Raw genomic sequence first — 20,567 nt, forward strand, 5'->3', positions numbered from 1 at the left:
CCCAAATATGGAGATGACTGACTGACCTTTGACATCATAGATGTCTGACATCATAGACCACATGAGACTGACACAATATGGCCTTATATGGGCATTCCCATATATGGGCTTAATATTGATGACATCAGGGATCTCCTCATATGGGCATAAAAGGGACAAGGATCTCCATATATATATATATGTATATGCAAAATTAGATTTTTCTTTTTTGTAAAAAAAAAACCGCTACGTTTGTTTTTTTGTTTTTTTGTCCCGACGGCGCAAGGCGGGCAGGCTGGCGTTACAAAGTCACGTCATGACGTCATGACGCTGTAGCGGGCTGTGTCGCCGCCGGAAAGCAACGGGACAGCCTGGGGAAGAAAAAAAACAAAACAACAAACACTTCAACCACTTGAAAAAACCTGCACCAAAAGAAAACCCCTAAACATTCACCGTCTTTACTCTGCTGCGCGAAAACTACTACTTCTATCAGGTTCATGTTTTTTCTCCCCAGCCGGGCTGCAAACAACAAACACCAGTGTTTACATCATTCAGGAGGTTTGTTTGCAGGCGAGGCAGAGCGTCGCCGCTGGCCTCAGTCTGTGTGGGGCTGTGGGCTAACGTTAGCATCGTTAGCTCTGCGGAGCTAAAGCTAGCTGCTAACTAGGCCTCCTCTTACTGCTGCGGATAACGGGCTAGCCTCGGACGTCCTACACACAACAGAAACACAAAGCAAGGTAAGGAGCGAGAGGAATAAGTGCGACGGGGAGCAGATAACGTAACTGTCGTAACATAAAGTTGAAATTAACTAAAAAAAATCAGACTCCGCGGTCGTCGGGTTTGTCCTTAATGCTTGTCTGTCAGTTAGCATGATGCTAAGCGAGCTGCTCGTTCGCTTTCTGCGAGTGGGACTGTGTAAATAAAGGGTCTTAGAGGTTACTGTTGGAAGCTAATCGCTGTTGGGTTCAACTGGCGTCCGTTAACGATGATAAATTAACGTTAATTATAACGCAGTCGTGCGGGCTCTTTAATCAGGCGAGGGTAAAGCTTGATAAGTACAGGCTGTGAGTTAGCTAGCGGGTTGCTAACATGCTCCAAGTGCCATCTATATAAACTAGAACTGTAGACTCCGTTAAGTGTGGATTTGCATGATTTACAGTATGTTGATTACAAATGTACAATCCTCCGTGTGTATGCCATTATGAACTACTTTAAATAATGTATGTTGTGTGCATGTATTTATTTGACATAACATTGAACGAACCAGATGCATTGATTAAAAGTGAATATACATACGGTAGCACGAGTGCTAATTTTCATCACCTGTCCACAGGACTGGCTTTTCAAAATTACAATAATACTAATCTAAATCTAATACCCAACCAATATGCAATAATCTAAAACCCAGTTGAGTACAAAATAAAGAACATATACTATCAAATAACATCACCGAGATCTGACCCCATACATCAGCTTGTGAAACAAAATAAAGCAAAGGTAGACATGATCATTCAAATAACTAGTCGGAAATAGAAGCTATTCATGTGAGCACAGTTGATTTGATAGAGGCTGGTATGATGAAGTGCATAATGCGTGATTGCCGTGTTTGTATTGTCATACATTGTCATGCTATGAGCAGAGGAGCATGTCATCAAAACAAACAGCATTGGAGAGTAACTAAGTACATTTACTCAAGTAGTTTGCACTTCAGTGCCATTTTGAGTTGATTGATTGAAGACTTTATAGAAGGTTGCATAGGAAAAGGTACAGTTTCGTGACAGTATATACAGTCCACTGATACAAGGTCAACTAAAAGAAGATCCTATAGCTGATCTACAAGCTCAACAACACGCTTTGTGTGCTTGTTTCTCAATGAATTGATAAATGGCCCCAATGTATACAAGCCTTAGTGTTTTCTTGGGTTTAAATGCGCCTATTAGTATACCTTGTATCTGAACTGTACTGTCCTGTACTTTTCCTGTGTGAACTGCTAATAAAGCATTCAATCAACTGAATCAAGCAATCGACTGTAGATCAGCAAAATTAGACAACCTTTACTTTGGCACTTTTATGTGTATATTTTGAGGGAGGCCATGAAGGCCATGGCCGGCGTTGACCCTCAGTTTGGCCTTGTGCCCCTCAAACCAATGGCATGACCTGAGGCCACAGTGGCCTTAATGCTCCAGCTGACTGTACCATTTTCTCCTCTGTCTCTTTCTGGTCAATATGTAGTCACCAGTGTCTCTTTCTTTCATGTAGACACCAGTGTCTTGTGAGTCCCCATTTTTAAACCAATCCAGTATCTTTGATTTGTGCAGGGCTGAGCATCAGATTGTAAATACCAATTTACTTATTTCACATCAGATATTCTACATATTAAATGTAACCCTTAAATTCAATTAATTATTTCAATGGACTAAAATATTGTTTTATTTGTTGGCCTTCCTGCCCTGGCATTTGGCCTTTGTGCCCGCAAAAGATGGACAACCCAAACTGCCGAGTGGCCTTGCCCCTAAAATGGTGAAATTCCTGTCCTGTGTATAAATATATATTTTTATTTTTATTTTCACATTGCTCATTCTCTTTCCCCCCTTTTTGTCTTGCATGCATGTTGTTTGTTGTTGACAGGAATGAGTGATGACCTCTGTGGTAGTGTCAGACAGTGGAGGGAACGTGGTGGAGTATGTTACAGTGATGGAGGATCACCAACAGGTAGATACAACCCTTCTGCACCCTTTCTCTGGGTTCCTGCTTTTCCCACAACACATCTGATATATACAGTATATATATATATATAGTCTTTGAATATATCTTTTTAAAAGCGAACATTTGTAACTCAAATATTTGCTTCTGGGGGGATGGGGGTCCGCAGGCCAAATACATGCAATTTTGGGGGTCCTTGACATGAAAAAGCTTGAGAAGCACTGATTTAGAGGAAGGATTTAGATGTCGTGTCAAAGATCGGGTGAAAGATATTCAAAGACACATTTTCAAGTTTTTTCAAAATAGCTGATCTACAAACTCGCAGCGCGCCACTAAGTGCCGCGCTGTGAGCTTGTATATCTGCTTGTATATAAGCTTTCAGTCCCACTACTTATGGTGCAGGTTAAGAGTTACACAAATAAAGGTTGGGTGGGGATATTTATGGAACAAAATGTTATGGAAATCGACATTCACCTCCCAACATCACATGGATTTACGGCTTTCAGAGCAAGTGGGCTCTAGAGTCTTCTCCTTCCTGGCTCCCAAGGAGGACTACAGACACACTCGCCATTTTCCAACACACAGAAATTCACCACTACTACTTCACCCACCCCCTAGTGCCCCTGATTTTCTTATTTACACGACCATCTACCCTGTTGTTTGTTGATCTTGAACTCTTGAAGTCGCTCTTTTGATAAATGCCTAAACACGTAACAAGACCTGGAGCACGTCCGCAGCTATCTTTGGTCTAGACAACAGCCAGTATTCAGGAGTCCTGCATTCACCTTGGCTCTCATTATATTATAATAATATTTTTTTATTATTAACATCGTTTTAAATGTGTACAGGAATGTCCCACATTATAAGTGCTATTTTTGTGGGAATCGATTTAAATGCACATTTGCACAAATGCACATAACCCCTCTGGGTAAATTAACACCTTCTAAGCCTGGCCGCACTCCCTCGGACTTCCTACTGGGTCCCATCAGCCAATCGTCTATTCCCGTACTTCGCCGTAATTTATGAAATTAATCATAATTTTTTGAAAAATACAGTCGCAGGTCGTGCTCTGTCTCTTTAAGAGACGTTGTGCAATCGGATCACGTCAGAAACGTGATGACGTCATCGGCTGGCTCTGCCACTGGCTCCACGAGCGGCCATTACGTTCCCCTTCACTGTGTGTGCTGCAGCCTGGTTTAGCCCATCCCCTCGACTTTTTCGACCAGACGACAGGCGAAATCAAGGCTTCGGAATGAGTGGAATACATGGAATTAGATCGATGTGCGTGCGACGAGGACGTAATGTACTTTCGAACGCTGTTTTTTCTCGCGGATTACCCCATCTCGCTCCATGCAAATGAACGGCAGAAATACAGCCAGCAGCAGCTTCTAAGTAAGTGGCCGCCCAAACACGTAGTGTGTGCACGTCCTGCTGGCTTGCACTGAACGACCCGCGCGCGTTGTTTATCATTTGGTGTGTTTGTTTTTTAAAATATGTTTATAAATAAAACGCTGATTGCACGGCAGTACCGGGGTTCAGGGGGTTCTGCCGCGGCTTAGAAGGTGTTTATTAAGGCACTGACATTGTGAGCTTGTAGCTGTATTTTGCTGAATGTTAGCCCCAGGTCAAGGAAGGCTGTGCTCCATGTAATATAAATTTGTGTGTGTGTGTGTGTGTGTGTGTGTGGTCAACAGTGTGAGAGTGAGGAGGTGGAGACGGTGATCGTGGGGGCTGAAGATGAGGAGGGAGTGGTGCTTCAGGAGGAGGAGGGGGAGGAGGAGGAGTGTCCAGCCGTCATCGTAGAGGAGGTGCCCAGCGCCCAGGTGGAGCAGTGCTACGCCGCACAGGTCCTGGTGTACGATGACGAGACCTACCTGATGCAGGACGTTGGAGACGAACAGGAGGTGGTCACCGAGGTGGTGGAGACCGGTGAGTGTGTTTGGTCTAGGCCAGTGGTCTTCAACGTTTTCAGGCCAAGGATTCCTTAGCTGAGATAGATGAAGCAGGGACCCCCACTGCATATTGTAAAAAATTGTGTTGCAGATTACAAATGTTCATAGATTTCCTAGACTGCTTAGACATGTTTGACAGCACTGTTGTCCTGTTGGAGTCAGACATTTAACCACTTGAACCGTCAAATACTTTAGTCTGCTCTTCTTTTCCCTCGACAAACCTCTTTGCCAAAAATAGCTATTTTTGGCTAATGTTCCAGTCAGAATAGGGATGCTAGGGTTCAAGTGGTTAATGTAAAAAAACATGATCCTACTGTATCACACAAAGATTTGGCGGCCCCCCTGTAGTAACTCTGAGGACCCCCTAGGGGTCCCGGACCCCCTGTTGAAGACCCTTGGTCTGGGCAATATACACGCTAGAATCCTGAGAGTTAATTTAACTCTGGCAGTGTACACAACACATGCAACCAAGTAAAGTGGACTACAAAAGTCCAACCGAATAAGAACTTATCTTTTCGGTTTTGGAAGTGCTTGCCAATCCCAAGAAAGCTTGGAGCGGATGAAAGTGTTTTATGCTGCCTCAGAGTTCACTACCCCACCCATTCAATATAATATGCCCATGTAGCTCAATGAATCTGCCTAGCAACACTGCAGCTCGTTGCTCAAGCCACTAAAGCGTTGTTTACAGCCAGCGTATCCCTCTGATGCCATGTGGGATGTTTGTCACGGAGGTACAGAGGTTTCGCTATTTCTCTGGATACGGTGTGTTAATTTATGTATGGCCACTCCAGAGATGGATTGCAGTGGTGTTTGTACCTCCTGGAGGTTGGCTTGTGAGACTAGTAAGCTCCTCAGCCAGCATCCTTTCAAAGACATTGCTGTTTTCACTGCTGGCAGAATGAAGCCTTGGGCTGAACGCGGAAAGAAAAATGAACATCACGGCCACCTTGGCTTGAACACACGCATTGTACTCTGTCCGAACGTTCTTCATATACACATCTTCTCGGAGGTGCAAGCACAGCCGAATAATGTTCTGACACTTCTGAATTTGTAGTTGGGGACCCGTTTCGAAACGGGTCCCCATCCGGAATCAATGGGGATAAATTTACTCGAATCAAATTTTTGTCTTAGGAATGTGACAAAAACCAACAAATATTATTGAACTCTACTCTCCATGGCATGAGTAATCAATAGAAAAAAAAGTCATTTTGGGGGTGAACTACTCCTTTAAGGGTCCATTTGGTTCCATTTGTACACACAAATGGATACATTAGTGCTGGAAAAGACTGAATGCTGGTGATTAGGGGAAAGTTATTTCAGTGTAGCTTTTACAACTGTAAAGGAAAATTATTCACCATTGCGTACATCTCCTCTGTCGGACTGATTTCAGCAAAATGTCCTGTGTAAACACATGGGTGTACATTGTGTCTTAAAGTAAATCCACAGAAAACATTTGCCATACAAAGACGCATCCAATGTTGATGAATAGGCCTTTACTATCATGATAACCCTAGCGATCACATTCTGTGGAGATGAGTACATTCAGCGGAGATAACCGACAACACATCACAGCACGACTTGTTGTTATATGCCTAGCAGCCTTTTTCACGCACTGAGAATGCTGTTAGGTGTTCAGTCGGTGTCTTGCTCAAGGACACTTTAACCCATTTAGGCCTAGAATTATTGAATGCTTTAACCAGTGAAAAATCGCATGTATTTTTCACAATGTATTTTAAAAATGTGTGCAAATCTTTGAATATATGTATTTTCAAAGCGAACGTTTGTAACTCAAATTTTGCTTCTGGGGGGTCCCTGCCTGGCACTAAATATTTTGAGATACATATCATTTTGGGGGTCCTTCACATGAAAAGGTTTGAGCACCACTGACACAGTAGTCTCTCAAGAACAGACTAACGGAGCTCCAGTTAAGTGAAAAAGGACCTTTTCTTTGACGATGGCTGGCCAGATTGCTGACATAGAAACATCGTTTTTTCAAAAAACCTTAGAAGGATTCAAAAGACACTTATAGAATCGGGTCAAAATTCTAATTTTCAAGATTTTTCAAAAATAAGATCTACAAGCTCGCGCTGTGAGCTTGTATATCTGCTATTTTTCAATAGTTAAAGCATAAAATAATGATACACAATAATGTGTACCCGTTCTAAATTTAACACAAAGCCTAAATGAAATGAAATGCCCATTTCCTGTTCCAGTTCATTTCCCCAAAGCTTCATCTGATTGGCTCAGCAGCAGATTTGAACTGGACATTAACCTATTAATGGCATTATTACTTTAACCATTGTTTTATGCTTTAACTATTAAAAAAAATAGCAGATATACAAGCTCACAGCGCGGGTGCTGCCCTGCAACGTTGTAGATCTGCTAATTTTGAAAAATCTTGAAAATGTGTGCATGTCATTCAATATTTCGACCCGATTCTTCTAGGTTTTTGAAAGACGCATGTTTCTATGTTAGTGGTTCTCAAACTCTTTCATGTCAAGGACCCCTAGAATTATTGCAACCGTAGGTCGCAGTTACTTGCACTCCTATACTATCCAAACCTCCACCGGCTGTCAGTCCGTCCATCCCTCCGTCAGTCAGTCTGTCAGTCACACGTCACACGTCATACCTTTCAAACATATTTTTGGACACTACTCCTACAGATTTTGCCCTAAAATCACGCAAATCGCTACACTGTATGTCTACACTCATGTCATCAACATGCATCTGTCCCATAGAGCGCCACCATCAGGCCGATCTTTTCAAACACATTTTTGGACACTGCTCCTACACATTTTGGCCTAAAATCACACAACTCGGTACACAGTATGTCTACACTCATCTCATCAACATGGATCTGTCCCATATAGCGCCACCATCAGGCCGATTTTTTCAAACACATTTTTGGACACTGCTCCTACAGATTTTGCCCTAAAATCATGCAAATCGGTACACAGTATGTCTACACTTAACTCATCAACATGGATCTGTCCCATATAGCGCCACCATCTGGACGAATTTTGAAAAACAATTTTTTGGACCCTGCTCCTACAGATTTTGCCCTAAAATCACGCAAACCGGTACACAGTATCTCTACAGTCATGTAATCAAAACGCATCTGTCCCATCTAGCGCCACCATCAGGACGATTTTGGGAAAACACATTTTTGGCCTATTTTTTCTTACTGGTCTTACTGGTATGTATTTGGCCGCCGACCCTCATCTCAAAATATGTTGTTCCAGGGACCCCGAGAAAGAAAGACACCGCTCACAAATAATTCTTCATCCACGGCACCGCTTAATTACATTGTTAATTTACTGTACCTTACATCTATGTCCAATATGTAAATCTATCCCCCCAAGATACACTATGTCACGAGGAAAACTCGAGAGAGTACCTGTTTCCATTATAGGACAGATCGAAAATAACTTTGTCGTTTAACCACTTAAACCCAGCAACCCTATTCTGGAGGAAACATTCACCAAAAAATAGCAGATCGATGAGCTCACAACGCGTGGCAACTTGACGCGATAACGTACATAGATAGTAATGGTTTTAGAAATGAAAGTCAAAGTTTCAGGTACTTCTATACAACTCGTTGGCAGTGACTAGTTGGAGTTGTGACGAGCTTCCCGGCATAATACGGGGTGATGTGCAGCCCCACTGGCCAATGAGGCGTCTACCTATTTATGTCTATGAATTGGGACTGCAGTTATGCACGGAGCCCAGAAGGGAGGGTTGAGCCACTGGGAACAGGCTGCCACTCAAAACAAGGAAGTGGTGTAACTGACAGTACACCATTGTTGTGCATGTTTACAAAGGATGTGTTATTCCTTTTTGTCCTCTCTAAGAACTTTTATGTGGTGAATTCTGACCATGCTTTTCAATGGGAATGGAGCGGTTTGTTGCCAAGCGTGGATTTCTGGAGGGAAACAAACTATTCCCATTGAAAAGCATTGGCAGAATCTGCCGCATAGGCAGAATCAAAGTTTGGTATGTACCAATACCTAAACCCTTGGTGTTTTCTGAACTCTGTGTGACCTTGTTCTCCCCCACTGAGCTAAATGAACCGTTTTCAGGCAGTTCCACTTGTCAACCAGCAGGTGTCCTTCCAGACCACAGGATTGAGAACAATTACAAATGCTGCAGTGTTGTTAGTTATTTTATAATTGTATAAACATACCCTACCATACAGATTGGTCGAAATAACATTTAATTCACTAAAACAAGTTAAACAGTCTAGCTTTAATTAAACTCAGAGTGTACACATTTGGACACTCGGGTCAAACAAATGAATTGACTGAGGATCTCTACTGTGTGTATATGCTGTGTGTATATGCGTTGCAGCTGTTTTCATCATCTTGGCTCTTGTGTTTTTTGTTTTGATGACAGTGGAGATGTCGGGTCATGACTTGGTGTGTTTCAACAAAACCTTTGAGGCAGCAGAGGCTCTTCTGCACATGGAGTCCCCCGGGAGCCTACATAATGAACGCAACTCTGGTAGGTCCAATGTTTGTGCTTTTAGCGTCTGACCTACTTTGGTCTGACCTTCCTTACACTTAACAAAGATCGGTGTCCAAGGTGACTGACTGTATTACTCTCTGGCGGCAAGCTTGAAGACTAGGTCCTCGTAAATTTTGTAAGGAATATTCTGTGGTGGCTTTGAATCGGGATAGGGCGTTGCACCGTTTGATGTCTGGTGGTAGGTAGGGTGTTCCACATTTCAGTGGATGAATAGTAGAATGCATTCACCCCCACAAATGTGGGGGTACGAGATCAGTGGAGCTCTCTCTGGTGTTGTGCCCGTGAGTGTCTCTCACTTTAGTGAAGTAGTTTGACAGGCACATGGGCACTGGTCCCCAGAGTATCTTGAAGACGAGGCCCATTGCAAGTTGCTGAACCCTGTTCTCTACCTTGAGGCATCCCAGCCTGGTAAAGTGAGCTGTGGTTAGGTGAGTCCTGGGAGTAGGGCTGTCACAATTATTACATAATCGTCTAATCGTGATTATTTGACATTATCGCAATTATTTTGTCATAATCGTCATAATCGTGAATGTTGAACAATGTCAGAAATAGTGGAAATTGCAGATCTACAAGCTCACAACGCGTCGCATCGCGACGCGTTGTGAGCTTGTAGATCGGCTATTTCCACTATCAATGTTATTTTTTAAGTAGTAAGTTGTCAAATATGTCAGTAATGTATTTGTATATTTAGGTTATGTGTCATATCTACCATATGCAACTTCAAAGCCTAAAAGTCAAACAGAAATGTAATTATCAACGACAAATACACAATTAAATCGTTAATCGCTAATTATTTGAGTGACAATTAATCGTCATGTAAAATGTCATATCGTGACAGCCCTACCTGGGAGTAAGGTCTAGTCTGCAACTGCAGTGCAAACACAGTGATGTACGCATCTTCAACCATTATCTCACAGCCAGCCATGTGTGATCATTTCACACTGGGCTAGTTATTCTAATCAAATGACTCATCAAGTGACTGGATGTAATGCTGACCAAACATTTCTGTCAGACAGACCAGAGGCAGGAATGAGTTAATTTTGTCCAATTGAGAAATGTGTTTTTGAGTCAGTAAAATGTTTGTTCTCTTTTCCTACCCTGTGGCATCCATAGGCTATTTGTGGATTTAATCACAAGCTTCACTGATGCTCTCTATGTGAACCAACTGTAATCAGGTTTTGAGCGAATTACTCAAATTGACCGGAGTCCGCCAGGGGCATATGCTACGCTCTCAACCTTTTCTGTCTACCCCAAATCGTTTAGCCGAAAAAATAACAAACTGAGCTTGTAGACTATTTGATGTACAACAAAGTTATACAGGGATGGGGTCTTAAGCGTTTTTCTCAGGCCAAGGACTGCTTTACCGAGAATGAGACAAAGCAGGGACCCCCACTTTATTGTATAAAAACTTCTTTCATGAAAAGGTCTTCAATGCAACGTGATACGAGGCAATCAACGCTAGATATATTCAGCTGATTGTAACTAGACTGGAAGTATTCCTATTCGCTTTTTATGAGTTGTCTCCAAGTGATGCTACAGTTTGATAACTCCATAGTTTGACAGCACTATCATTGTAACAATAATATTTGCTCCTCCCCCGGTACTAACTCTGAGGACCCCCTGTTGAAGACCTGAATAAGGTTTAAGTGGTTAAATATGCATTTTATAAAATGCCCCTTAATTTTTGGGGTAAAAAAAAGGCAAAAAAAAAAAAAAAAAGCTGATTAAATTGTCTCCCCTGCTTGACATGACATGATATGACATGACATGCTGTGTCTGTGTGAGTCCAGTGGAAGATTTGACGTTGTGGTGTTTTGTGTCCAGTGGAAGACGTGATGATGGAGACGGTGGTGGAGGTGTCCACAGAGTGTGGACCACTAGAAGAAGACTCCTTCCCCATTCCTCCTGATTGTGAACCTGCTGCCAAGAAGAAGAGAGCAGGTCAGTAGTGCTGCATGGGCAATTAACCCAAAATACATCCAAACTGACATCTAGAACCAATAAGCCACTTAATCAAATAAGTTCTTATAATATGACCTACCTATGACCAACGACTTGACACAACAGAATCCTAATAGATTTTCTATAATCGTCTAAATCCATTATCACTTGAGTATTGTGTTTTGTGTACAAACATTGTGAAAACTGGCGATCTATGCCAATACTTTGCAGCCCTAGGTGTGAGTTTATAAGAGCATTTTTCCACATGACTCAGGAAGGCAGAAGGACTGGAGCTCTGAATTTTAGAATATGTATAATTGTGTGTGTGTGTGTGTGTGTGTGTGTGTGGTCCAGGTGGACGTAAGCCCAAGACGCACCAGCCTGCAGCCAATGGATCATTTGACCTGGGGATTAAGAAGAGACAGAGGGAGGGAAAAGGTACATTTGTTGCTCATGATATCATTTGAATCCTCCCGGGTGTAGAATAGAATTAACCTGACTTTCGTCAGATGGTGGCAGTAGTGCGTAGGCTACCGCTCTACTTTACCATCTGAGATCTCTCGGTGGGAGTTGATAACGCTCGTAAAGCCCCGGGCCGGACCAATCAGCGGCAGCTACGGGCGGGCTCTGAGCCAATAGAGTCTGATTGCAGACCACGTGGAAACACTGGAGGCGGATTCTGGGTGTAACGTCATGCAGACAAGCCAATATGAGTGGTTGGAGTTGGCACTCCCAGACTGTGATAGACAGACGGCCCCATCCAATCACCTGCTAAATAATTATGTTTTAAATAATTTTAAAAAATGGCCCGCCCCTTACATCGAGTCTGCCGGAGCAGTCCCAGATGTTAGTAGCAGAGTGGTATGCAGCCAGGCAAACGCACTGCTGCTATCATCTGGCGCAGTCAGGTTAGAATAGAATACTTTATTGGCATTTTGAAAAAGTCACAACGATGTGGATTATAAACAAAAAAGCTGAAGCATGTGTCCATTGTGGTCCACGACAATTGTGTGTGCATCTAATTCTCCTCCGTGTAGATGGCAAAACTAAAATAAAACTTAAACTAAAGCTAAATAATCAGATAAGACCGCTAAAATCCGATGGTGACTCCAAACGGATCGCCACAAGATGTGTTAAGTTGTTTATGTGTCGTCCTTCAGCTAACACCACCTACCTGTGGGAGTTCCTGTTGGAGCTGCTCCAGGATAAGAACACGTGTCCGCGCTACATCAAGTGGATGCAGAGGGAGAAGGGCATCTTCAAGCTGGTGGACTCCAAGGCTGTGTCCAAGCTGTGGGGCAAACACAAGAACAAGCCTGACATGAACTACGAGACCATGGGCCGGGCGCTCAGGTGAGTCAGTGCCGCTAGGGTTGCAACTGGGGCTGGGATCCGAAAACCAGAGGAACCGGATCCAACATTGAGGAACTAGTGATTGGTTCCATCACATTTGGAACCGTTTTATCACACTGACAGAGCTCATCACGTCTGCTACAATACAGGCCCGTACAGACGGCAACGCTCTGTAGAGAAAACGCCGCGGTCCCAGGACATCTCTGTTGCGTTTTGTTTTTTATCTAGCATTCATATGAAGCCTCAGGGCTTGAAATTATGTAGTGTCCATGTACTTTTCACTCCATCAGCCCCGGGTTCGCGTCCCGCTCGTGTCAATTCTTTTCGCCAACGCGAACAATTTTTTTTTTTTTTTTGTGGTGATAGTTATTATTACTAGCCCTTACCCGTTCAAAGATATGAGCAACAAAATGATGTGCAGTGTGTGGGTTATGGGATGTGCACTGTGCACACAGTATATGAGGGATGGAAAGTAACTTTAACTGGTGCTTGCATGATGTAGGAGCATCAATGTAAGAAACCCGTTTCGTTTAATGGCTACAGAGATACTGCCCCCCCCCCCCGCCCACCCGCCTGCACACACACCCGCCTGCCTGCACACACACACACACACACACACACACACACACACACACACACACACACACACACACACACACACACACACACACACAGAGCTGGTTAAACATTTTGCCTCATGCTAGATGCAGAATAGATGTGCCTCATGCTAGATGCAGAATAGATAGTAGATACACCATAAAAATGCTAATATACAGCATATGATTTGTGAAAGTGACAAACGGGCTTCACAGTTATGTCAGGTGTGTTCATATGCTAATGGTGATGCGATTTCAGATCAATTGCTCCAGCCACTGAGGAGAAACGCTGTGACAGACAGACAGACAGACAGACATTTGCAAAATTATAGTATAGATTGTTACATTATTATTCACATAACTCTGTAACGGCGCTGAGTTGGCTCACCACCTCCGTCTGGATAATAATGTAATAATAATAATCACTTTATCGACGCAAATAAAAAAAAGAACAGTTGTTCGCGGTGGCGAAAAGAAGTGACATGAGCGGATCGCGAACCCGGGGCTGATGGAGTGAAAAAACTAGTCATACACCACTAGGCCACGGCCACCGCAGTGCTGAGGGGGGCATTCAGTATGTATTAGTAGGAGAGAAAAAGACTAGCAACCTTGCCCACATGCGTTGTTGCTTCTTGCGTTTCTGTTGTTCACACGTTGACGGAGAGTCAGCTTTTCCACCCTACTCTGTGTTTCTAGAGCGTTCCGTTTTTAACCCCCGAAAATGCCGTTGTCTTCTGAACGGAAGGCCTATCTGACTTATCCTTTTGCTTTATTCTCGTTGCCAAAACGCAGTGTGAACGGCGCCACAATTACAATGCTGGTGGTTCTCAAGCATTTTAATTTCAAGCACCATCATAACTCTGAGATTTGTACAAATGAACTGAATGGACGCTAAAGCCCGTATCATAGTCGGGTCCGCGGTGGAAGGCTTTACACCGCGGTGTAGTCTTTTCGAGTCTTTTTGAGTCATGAAACTACAACGTTACATCATTCCTCACGGTGGAGAGCTTTACACCGTGAGTCCCAACACATCTCTCTGTTTTTACTATCAGACAGGCAGGCTCTACACCCCGTTCACTGATTGGTCGACCTGAACCGGTCTAGACGGGGTAAAGGACTTCACCGTGGGCCGTGATTATGATGGCCTGCACTTATTTTCTTACTTGAGGTGGAAAGCTTTCCACCTCAAATTTGCGGTGGATAGGTCTCCACCGTAGACTCTGATACGGGCTTTACGCGTCCATTTGGTTCCTCTCAGAGTTATCTCAGAGTTGCAGACCTGCAAAGGTCCATTTGGAACAGCCTATAGCAGTGGTTCTCAACCTTTTCAGACCGTGACCCCCAAAATAATAATATTTTAACTAGAGACCCCCCAGCCTGACGAGCACTAAGAGTTGAGGCATTACATTTTGTATAACACTGTATCTATTGTACCCTCTATACACTTGAACTGTATGTTGGTTTGTTTACTGTTGAGTGAGAAAACAATGTTGCACATTAATCATCTGGGGACCCCCCCGAAATAATTTGGGGGGGTCCCGACCCACAGGTTGAGAACCACTATAGGGATCGCGAAGGGGAACTTTTATGGAATCGGACCGTTGAGACGGAATCGTTGATGAACCGAAATCTTTAAATGGATCTCAAACCTAGCTGCAACTATCCATCATCTTCTTTTTCGAGTATTCTATCGATTACTAAAGTAGATCCTGCCATATTCCCCTTTAGGGTTAGTTACCCATTTAGGCCTAGAATTATTGAATGCTTTAACCAGTGAAAAATAGCAGATATACAAGCTCACAGCGCGGCACCGAGTGCCGCGCTGTGAGCTTGTAGATCTGCTATTTTTGAAAAAGTCGTGAAAATGTGTGCAAATCTTATGTATTTTTAAAGCAAACGTTTGTAACTCAAATTTTGCTTCTGGGTGGTCCCTGGAACAAAATATTTTGAGATGGGGGTCCGTGGCCAAATAAATATAATTTTGTGGGTCCTTCACATGAAAAGGTTTGAGCACCACTGACATAGTAGTCTCTCAAGATCAGACTAACTGAGCTCCAGTTAAGTGAAAAGGACCTTTTCTTTGACGATGGCTGGCCAGATTGCTGACAATAGAAACATAGGTTTTTTCCAAAAATCTTAGAAGGATTCAAAAGACACTTATAGAATCGGGTAAAAATTCAAATTTTCACGATTTTTCAAAAATAGCAGATCTACAAGCTCGCAGCGCGGCACTCGGTGCCGCGCTGTGAGCTTGTATATCTGCTATTTTAAAAAATTATAAAAAAATGCCCCAAAAATGTTACAAATGCCATTCATCATCATATCATCTTAAAATGTTTATGCCCTCAGAAGTATAGTAATACAAGTGTGTGTGCTTGTGTGTGTAGGTATTACTACCAGCGGGGCATCCTGGCCAAGGTGGAAGGGCAGCGACTGGCCTACCAGTTCAAGGAAATGCCCAAGAACATCCGCTTCATCGACGAGGAAGACGTGGAGGTGGAGATGGAGGCGGACGACGGGCCGTCGGACCTCCACCTCCTCCACCAGCAGCAGGCTGCCATGGCCCCCCAGCCCCAGCAGACCAGCTACGTCACCGTCATCCCAGCCAACCCCACCGGCACCAGGTAGGCCTGTCACAATTATTACATAATCATCTAATCGCAATTACTTTGTAATAATCGTCACAATCATTAGTAATAATAAGGTTGTGTGTCATATCGTCCATGTGCAACTTCAAAGCCTACAAGCCAAACAGAATTGTTATTATCAACGTCAAAAACACTATGAAATCGTTAATCGCATTTATTTGAGTGACAAATAATCGTCATGTAACATGTCACAATCGTGACGACCCTAGCACCAGGTGCAGCTCCCAAAACCTAACCTCATTCAGCTGTAGAGCAGTGGTTCTTCTCATCTTTTTTTTTCCTGGATCGGAGGCAGCTTGAATAATTTTATCAAGATTTAATCATTCATTTGTGTTGCCTGCATCACAGTGTGCCATGCGGTTGGCCTTATGTAGCCTGCCATGTTTTTACCCTGCTGTAGTATTTGTTTAACCTGGTCTGGAAAACAAACAAAATCAGCCTAGGGTTTTATCCCACTTTTAAGAGGTTAAAGCAATATTGATGTTCAATGATAGATAGACAGATTATTATCCCAGAGGCGGCACATCAGTTAAGGTTACAAAGTTTCAGGGAAGTATAAAAGAAAAAGTACTATTGTGTACAGCGAAAATAAATAGAAAAGAAAAGGAAGCATCAACAATACAGAGCCGTCGGTAAAAAACCAAAGTGTCCAGAACAGTCAATGTTACATCTAAGTGTCTCACCGTTATTACATATTATATTTGCATTTATAAGTAGTACTATGTATTGTATGTAGGGATGTCACGATACCAGAAATTTAGTAGTCGATGCCAATACCATTGAAATTCCACGATTCTCGATACCATTTCGATACCACGGTGAAAAATAAACAATAAATCCCAAGTAGTTCAACATACACTCCTTTATTAGAAGTGAACAACAAACAACAATACTGTATGATTAAACAGAAGTTGCATGTAGCTTTAAATGATTAAAATAAAATACTGTGCATGTAGCCTTAAAAAATGTATCATTAATAAAATAAAAGTGTTGGCTGTGTGTGTTGCTGCTGCTGCTGGCTTTGCTCTGGCCTGTCCTCCCTGTCAAAGTCCTCCTCTGGCTGATACTGTGAAAAGAACATTGAGATTTCAGTTAGTAGGTGTAGCTAGACTACAGCAACACACACACACACACACACACACACACACACACACACACACACACACACACACACAGAGAGTGCAAGCAGTAATTTAATGACGTGGTGAAACCCTTTTTAGTTATATTTATTTATTACAAATCATAGCCTATACAACCGCGCGCGCACACACACAGTCTATTACGACCGCATGCACGCACGCACGCACGCACGCACACACACACACACACACACACACACAATCCTAGCGTAAAAAAAAGGAAACTCAAAAGAACACTGGCTAAACAGCAATGCCAGCCTTCTCAAACAAAGAATAAGTATGTATTATTCCAGGGTTGTTTAACGTTACGTTAGGCGGTTCAGTAAATGAGTTGCCTGGCAACTTTATATAACTTTATTATGGGGGCTGCTCTCCGTGACGAGGCTGGAGCTGGACATAACGTTACTTTGCCAGGCAGCTCATTTACTGTGTGGGCTCACCATAGTAACGTTATTAGATATGGGCAACAATGATTACACGAGAATTCAAATGCACTCACCTTGAATTCTTTGTACAAGTCTGGATGTCAGTCTTTTTAGATGTTTCGCTAGTTGGATGTGTTCCTCCCTTTCGTCTGGAAACGGTTACGGCATACAGGTTTTTTGACGACCAACTATTAATCCCCGCTCATCCTCGAATGCAAAGTACTATACGCAACTTTTGGTTAGTTTTTCTTCTCAACTAATGGAGGGACAGCTGTCGCTGCTGGTAAAAGACGACGCGACGGCGACGCAGATGCGTGTGGCGCCGCCATGTTGCATGTTGTTGTTTTTCTCCTCAAAGCGTGGTACTCCACGTCGTCACGTACACAGCATCAGAGGGTGAGGGTTGCCAGATAACCGCTCATTTACAGCCCAAAAACAACACAAAAGAAGCGGCCAGATCTGGCATCTCGGTACCTCGGTACTACCGTACTTGTAGAAAAGTCAGTACCGTACAGTACCGTCACATCTTGGCATCGACTAGGTACCGAAGTATCGGTTCTGGTGACAAGCCTAATTGTATGTGTATTTAAGATTGTTTGATGATTTAAGAGTGTTGGACGATGTGTTCTCTTAGAGAGACTGAATGAAATGGTTGAATTGGACGCCAGCGAGCTCAGTGTGATGATGATTTGATTTGTGTTACAGGACCATCCGTGCCATGCCCGTGGTCATGACCACCAACTCTCTGGGCCAGGTGACGTACAACTCCGCTCCCATTTTCACCACCACCTCGGGCGTTCCCGTCTCCATGTCCGGCGGCACCGCCGGTGGCACCGCCCCCAAGCTGGTGATCCAGGCGCTGCCCACCATGCTGCCGCACGGCTCCAAGATGGGCGACAAGATCACCATCATCACCATCCCGGCCAACCAGCTGGCCTCGCTAATGGCGTCCAACCCCGCCCAGCTCGCCCAATTCATCCAGGCCAAAGCCGTCTCCAGTGTCTCCACGCCGCTTGTGCAGGCCGCCGCCGCCACCGCTAAACCTGCCGTGACCACGGTACAGCTCTCGGCGGGCAGGCTGGCGCCCCAGCTCATCCTGGCCAAACCCGCGGCCGTGGCCCAGCCGCTGCCGCAGCTCTCTGTCCAGGTGGCCGGGGGCAAGCTCCAGCTCGCTCCGTCCCTTGTCAAATCGGCTGCACCGGCCCCTGTAGCCCCCGCTCCCAAGCCGGCCACTGTGTCCCCCGCTGCAGTGTCCCCCGCTGCAGCTCCGGCCCAAGTAGCACCCGCTACAGCACCGGCCCCTGTGGCCCCCGCTGCAGCGACCCCTGCTGCAGCCCCGGCCCCTGTGGCCTCCACTGCAGCAGACCCCGCTCCGACCCCCCAAGCTCCCTCCATCTCCAGCAGTAACGCCACGGCGACGCAATCAAAGCCAGGGACGACAGCCCCCAGCCCAGCAGCGCCCAGCTCCCCGGAACCACAGCCCCAGGTCACTGCCGAGGACTCCAAGGGCTCCCAGGCCACAGCAGAGGACCCCAAGAGCCCCCAGGCCACAGCAGAGGACCCCAAAGACCCCAAGGTCACAGCAGAGGACTCCAAGGACCCCCAGTCCACCACCTCACCCTCCGGCACAGACGCCCCGGCATGTTGAGAGGCCAGCCCTGTGGCTGGGAGACTGTGGGCATTGTTTAGGAACTGCTCCCCCCGCCCCCCAACCATCCCAGCCTATCGGACGACTCGCGTGGGACCTTTTGTTTATTTTCTGTTTTTTTAAAGAGGAGCAGAGCTTCTCTGTGATTGGTCGAGCCCTGACCCCGCTCTTGACCTTCGACCGGAAGTGTCTCTCTCCAGTGAGAGGCTGTCATTGTGAAACTGTACTGACGCATTTTGGGTAAAGCCCAATCTATACTATATACGCCCGGTTTGAATGAGCTCGCAGCGAGTCACACACATGGTGCGTTGTGAGCTTGTAGGTGGCCTATTGTCAGAGCGCGACGCCATCGTGCGCAAAGTCGCGAACAATGAAATGAGGCTTTGGTTGCACGTGAGACACAACGGGCAACTAAGTATAAACCAAGGCTCAACACCTCAAACTGGATAAAAGGGACTGTCTTGTACTTATGTATAAATCCACTTTCACAGCTCGTACTACGCAAAAGAGATAGGCGGCCTTAGATTGTAAATTAAGAAATTCCTTCTTTTTGTAATTATGAATGAAGCTTGGTAACATTTTGTTGTAACAAAAAATCAAGGAAAACAAAAACAAAACAAAAAAAAAACACCTTTTATACTCAGCAGGTATGTATCAGTGCAACAGCAGTCTTTAACCATTGCTTTGTTTCCCCCCCTCTGTCTCCAGTATCTCACTCTATGGTTTGTCTAAATGTAAACCTTTATCTCAACACTTCACGTCCTTTGATTTATTTTGTATTTCTTTTTGCCGTTCATGAAATGGAGCGAAAGGAGGTCTCCTTTAAAAGAAAAAAGCAAAAAAATAAAAAGAATAACTAGATAGTGTACTCCACATTTGAAGTATAATATGCTATTTTTCTTGTACTATCAAAGTGTATTGAAGTAGATTTTACTGAAATATGTATTATAAAAAAAAGACATGTCAATTGAAATGTCTGGTGTGCTTTTTGTGTTGTAAAGCATTTCCAAAGAGATGGAAATGATTCACCAAAGCATTAAGCAACCATGACACTCTTCATGGGTTGTTTGCCTCTACAGATGGGATAAATATATTTATTAATAAGTTTAGCCTTTACAACCTACGGCAACCTGTGATCATGACAGTGTTCTACGAAATGGTCATTCATTCCCAGTAAAGAGGTGACGGGAGGACCAGACAGGATCAAGGCCACTAAAAGTGGGTCACGTGATCTCTTTCTGCTGGCTCTAGCCAAAACAACTTTGAATTGGTGAAGAGTTTAATTCATCCACTTTCAGCCTGATGTCCCTATTTTGGGCATGTCGTTACATAGGCAAACATTTGTCGAAAACAGCAGCTTGATAAGCTCACAAGGCGACACGTTTTGAGCTTGTAGATGGGCTGTTTTGTTTTTTTTGCATTACACCGGCATTCGGCAAAGTATAAAATGGGGCTTAAGTGGTTAACATAAGCTCCTTACTAGATGCGGCATAGATGGCACCAGCATGACGGTCTCTGTATTAACTCTTTGAGCGCCAGCGCCCTTTAGGGGCCAAAGAATGCCAGCGCATCTCTCATAGGCGAGCGCTTTAGCTTCCAGGACTTCAGCTTCCAGGACCTGACGTGCTGACATTGATTGTATTGGATTGAAAAAAAAGA

At 44.2% G+C, this 20,567-nt stretch overlaps 1 protein-coding gene across 1 annotated transcript; it reads left to right on the forward strand.

Moving 5' to 3' along the window:
- The first annotated feature begins 366 nt into the window (after positions 1–366).
- LOC308302164 (ETS-related transcription factor Elf-2-like) lies at positions 367–19,770 on the forward strand. Its single transcript, XM_080746390.1, has 9 exons — positions 367–716; positions 2,608–2,691; positions 4,377–4,611; positions 9,027–9,134; positions 10,983–11,099; positions 11,454–11,537; positions 12,260–12,452; positions 15,436–15,672; positions 17,966–19,770. Exons 2-9 carry the CDS (start codon positions 2,617–2,619, stop codon positions 18,906–18,908), a joined length of 1,992 nt encoding a protein of 663 aa, XP_080602516.1. The 5' UTR covers positions 367–716; positions 2,608–2,616; the 3' UTR covers positions 18,909–19,770.
- The last annotated feature ends 797 nt before the right edge of the window (positions 19,771–20,567 follow it).

This window comes from Nannobrachium achirus (genome assembly GCF_963921795.1).
Source record: "Nannobrachium achirus genome assembly, chromosome: 17".
Taxonomy (NCBI): domain Eukaryota; kingdom Metazoa; phylum Chordata; class Actinopteri; order Myctophiformes; family Myctophidae; genus Nannobrachium; species Nannobrachium achirus.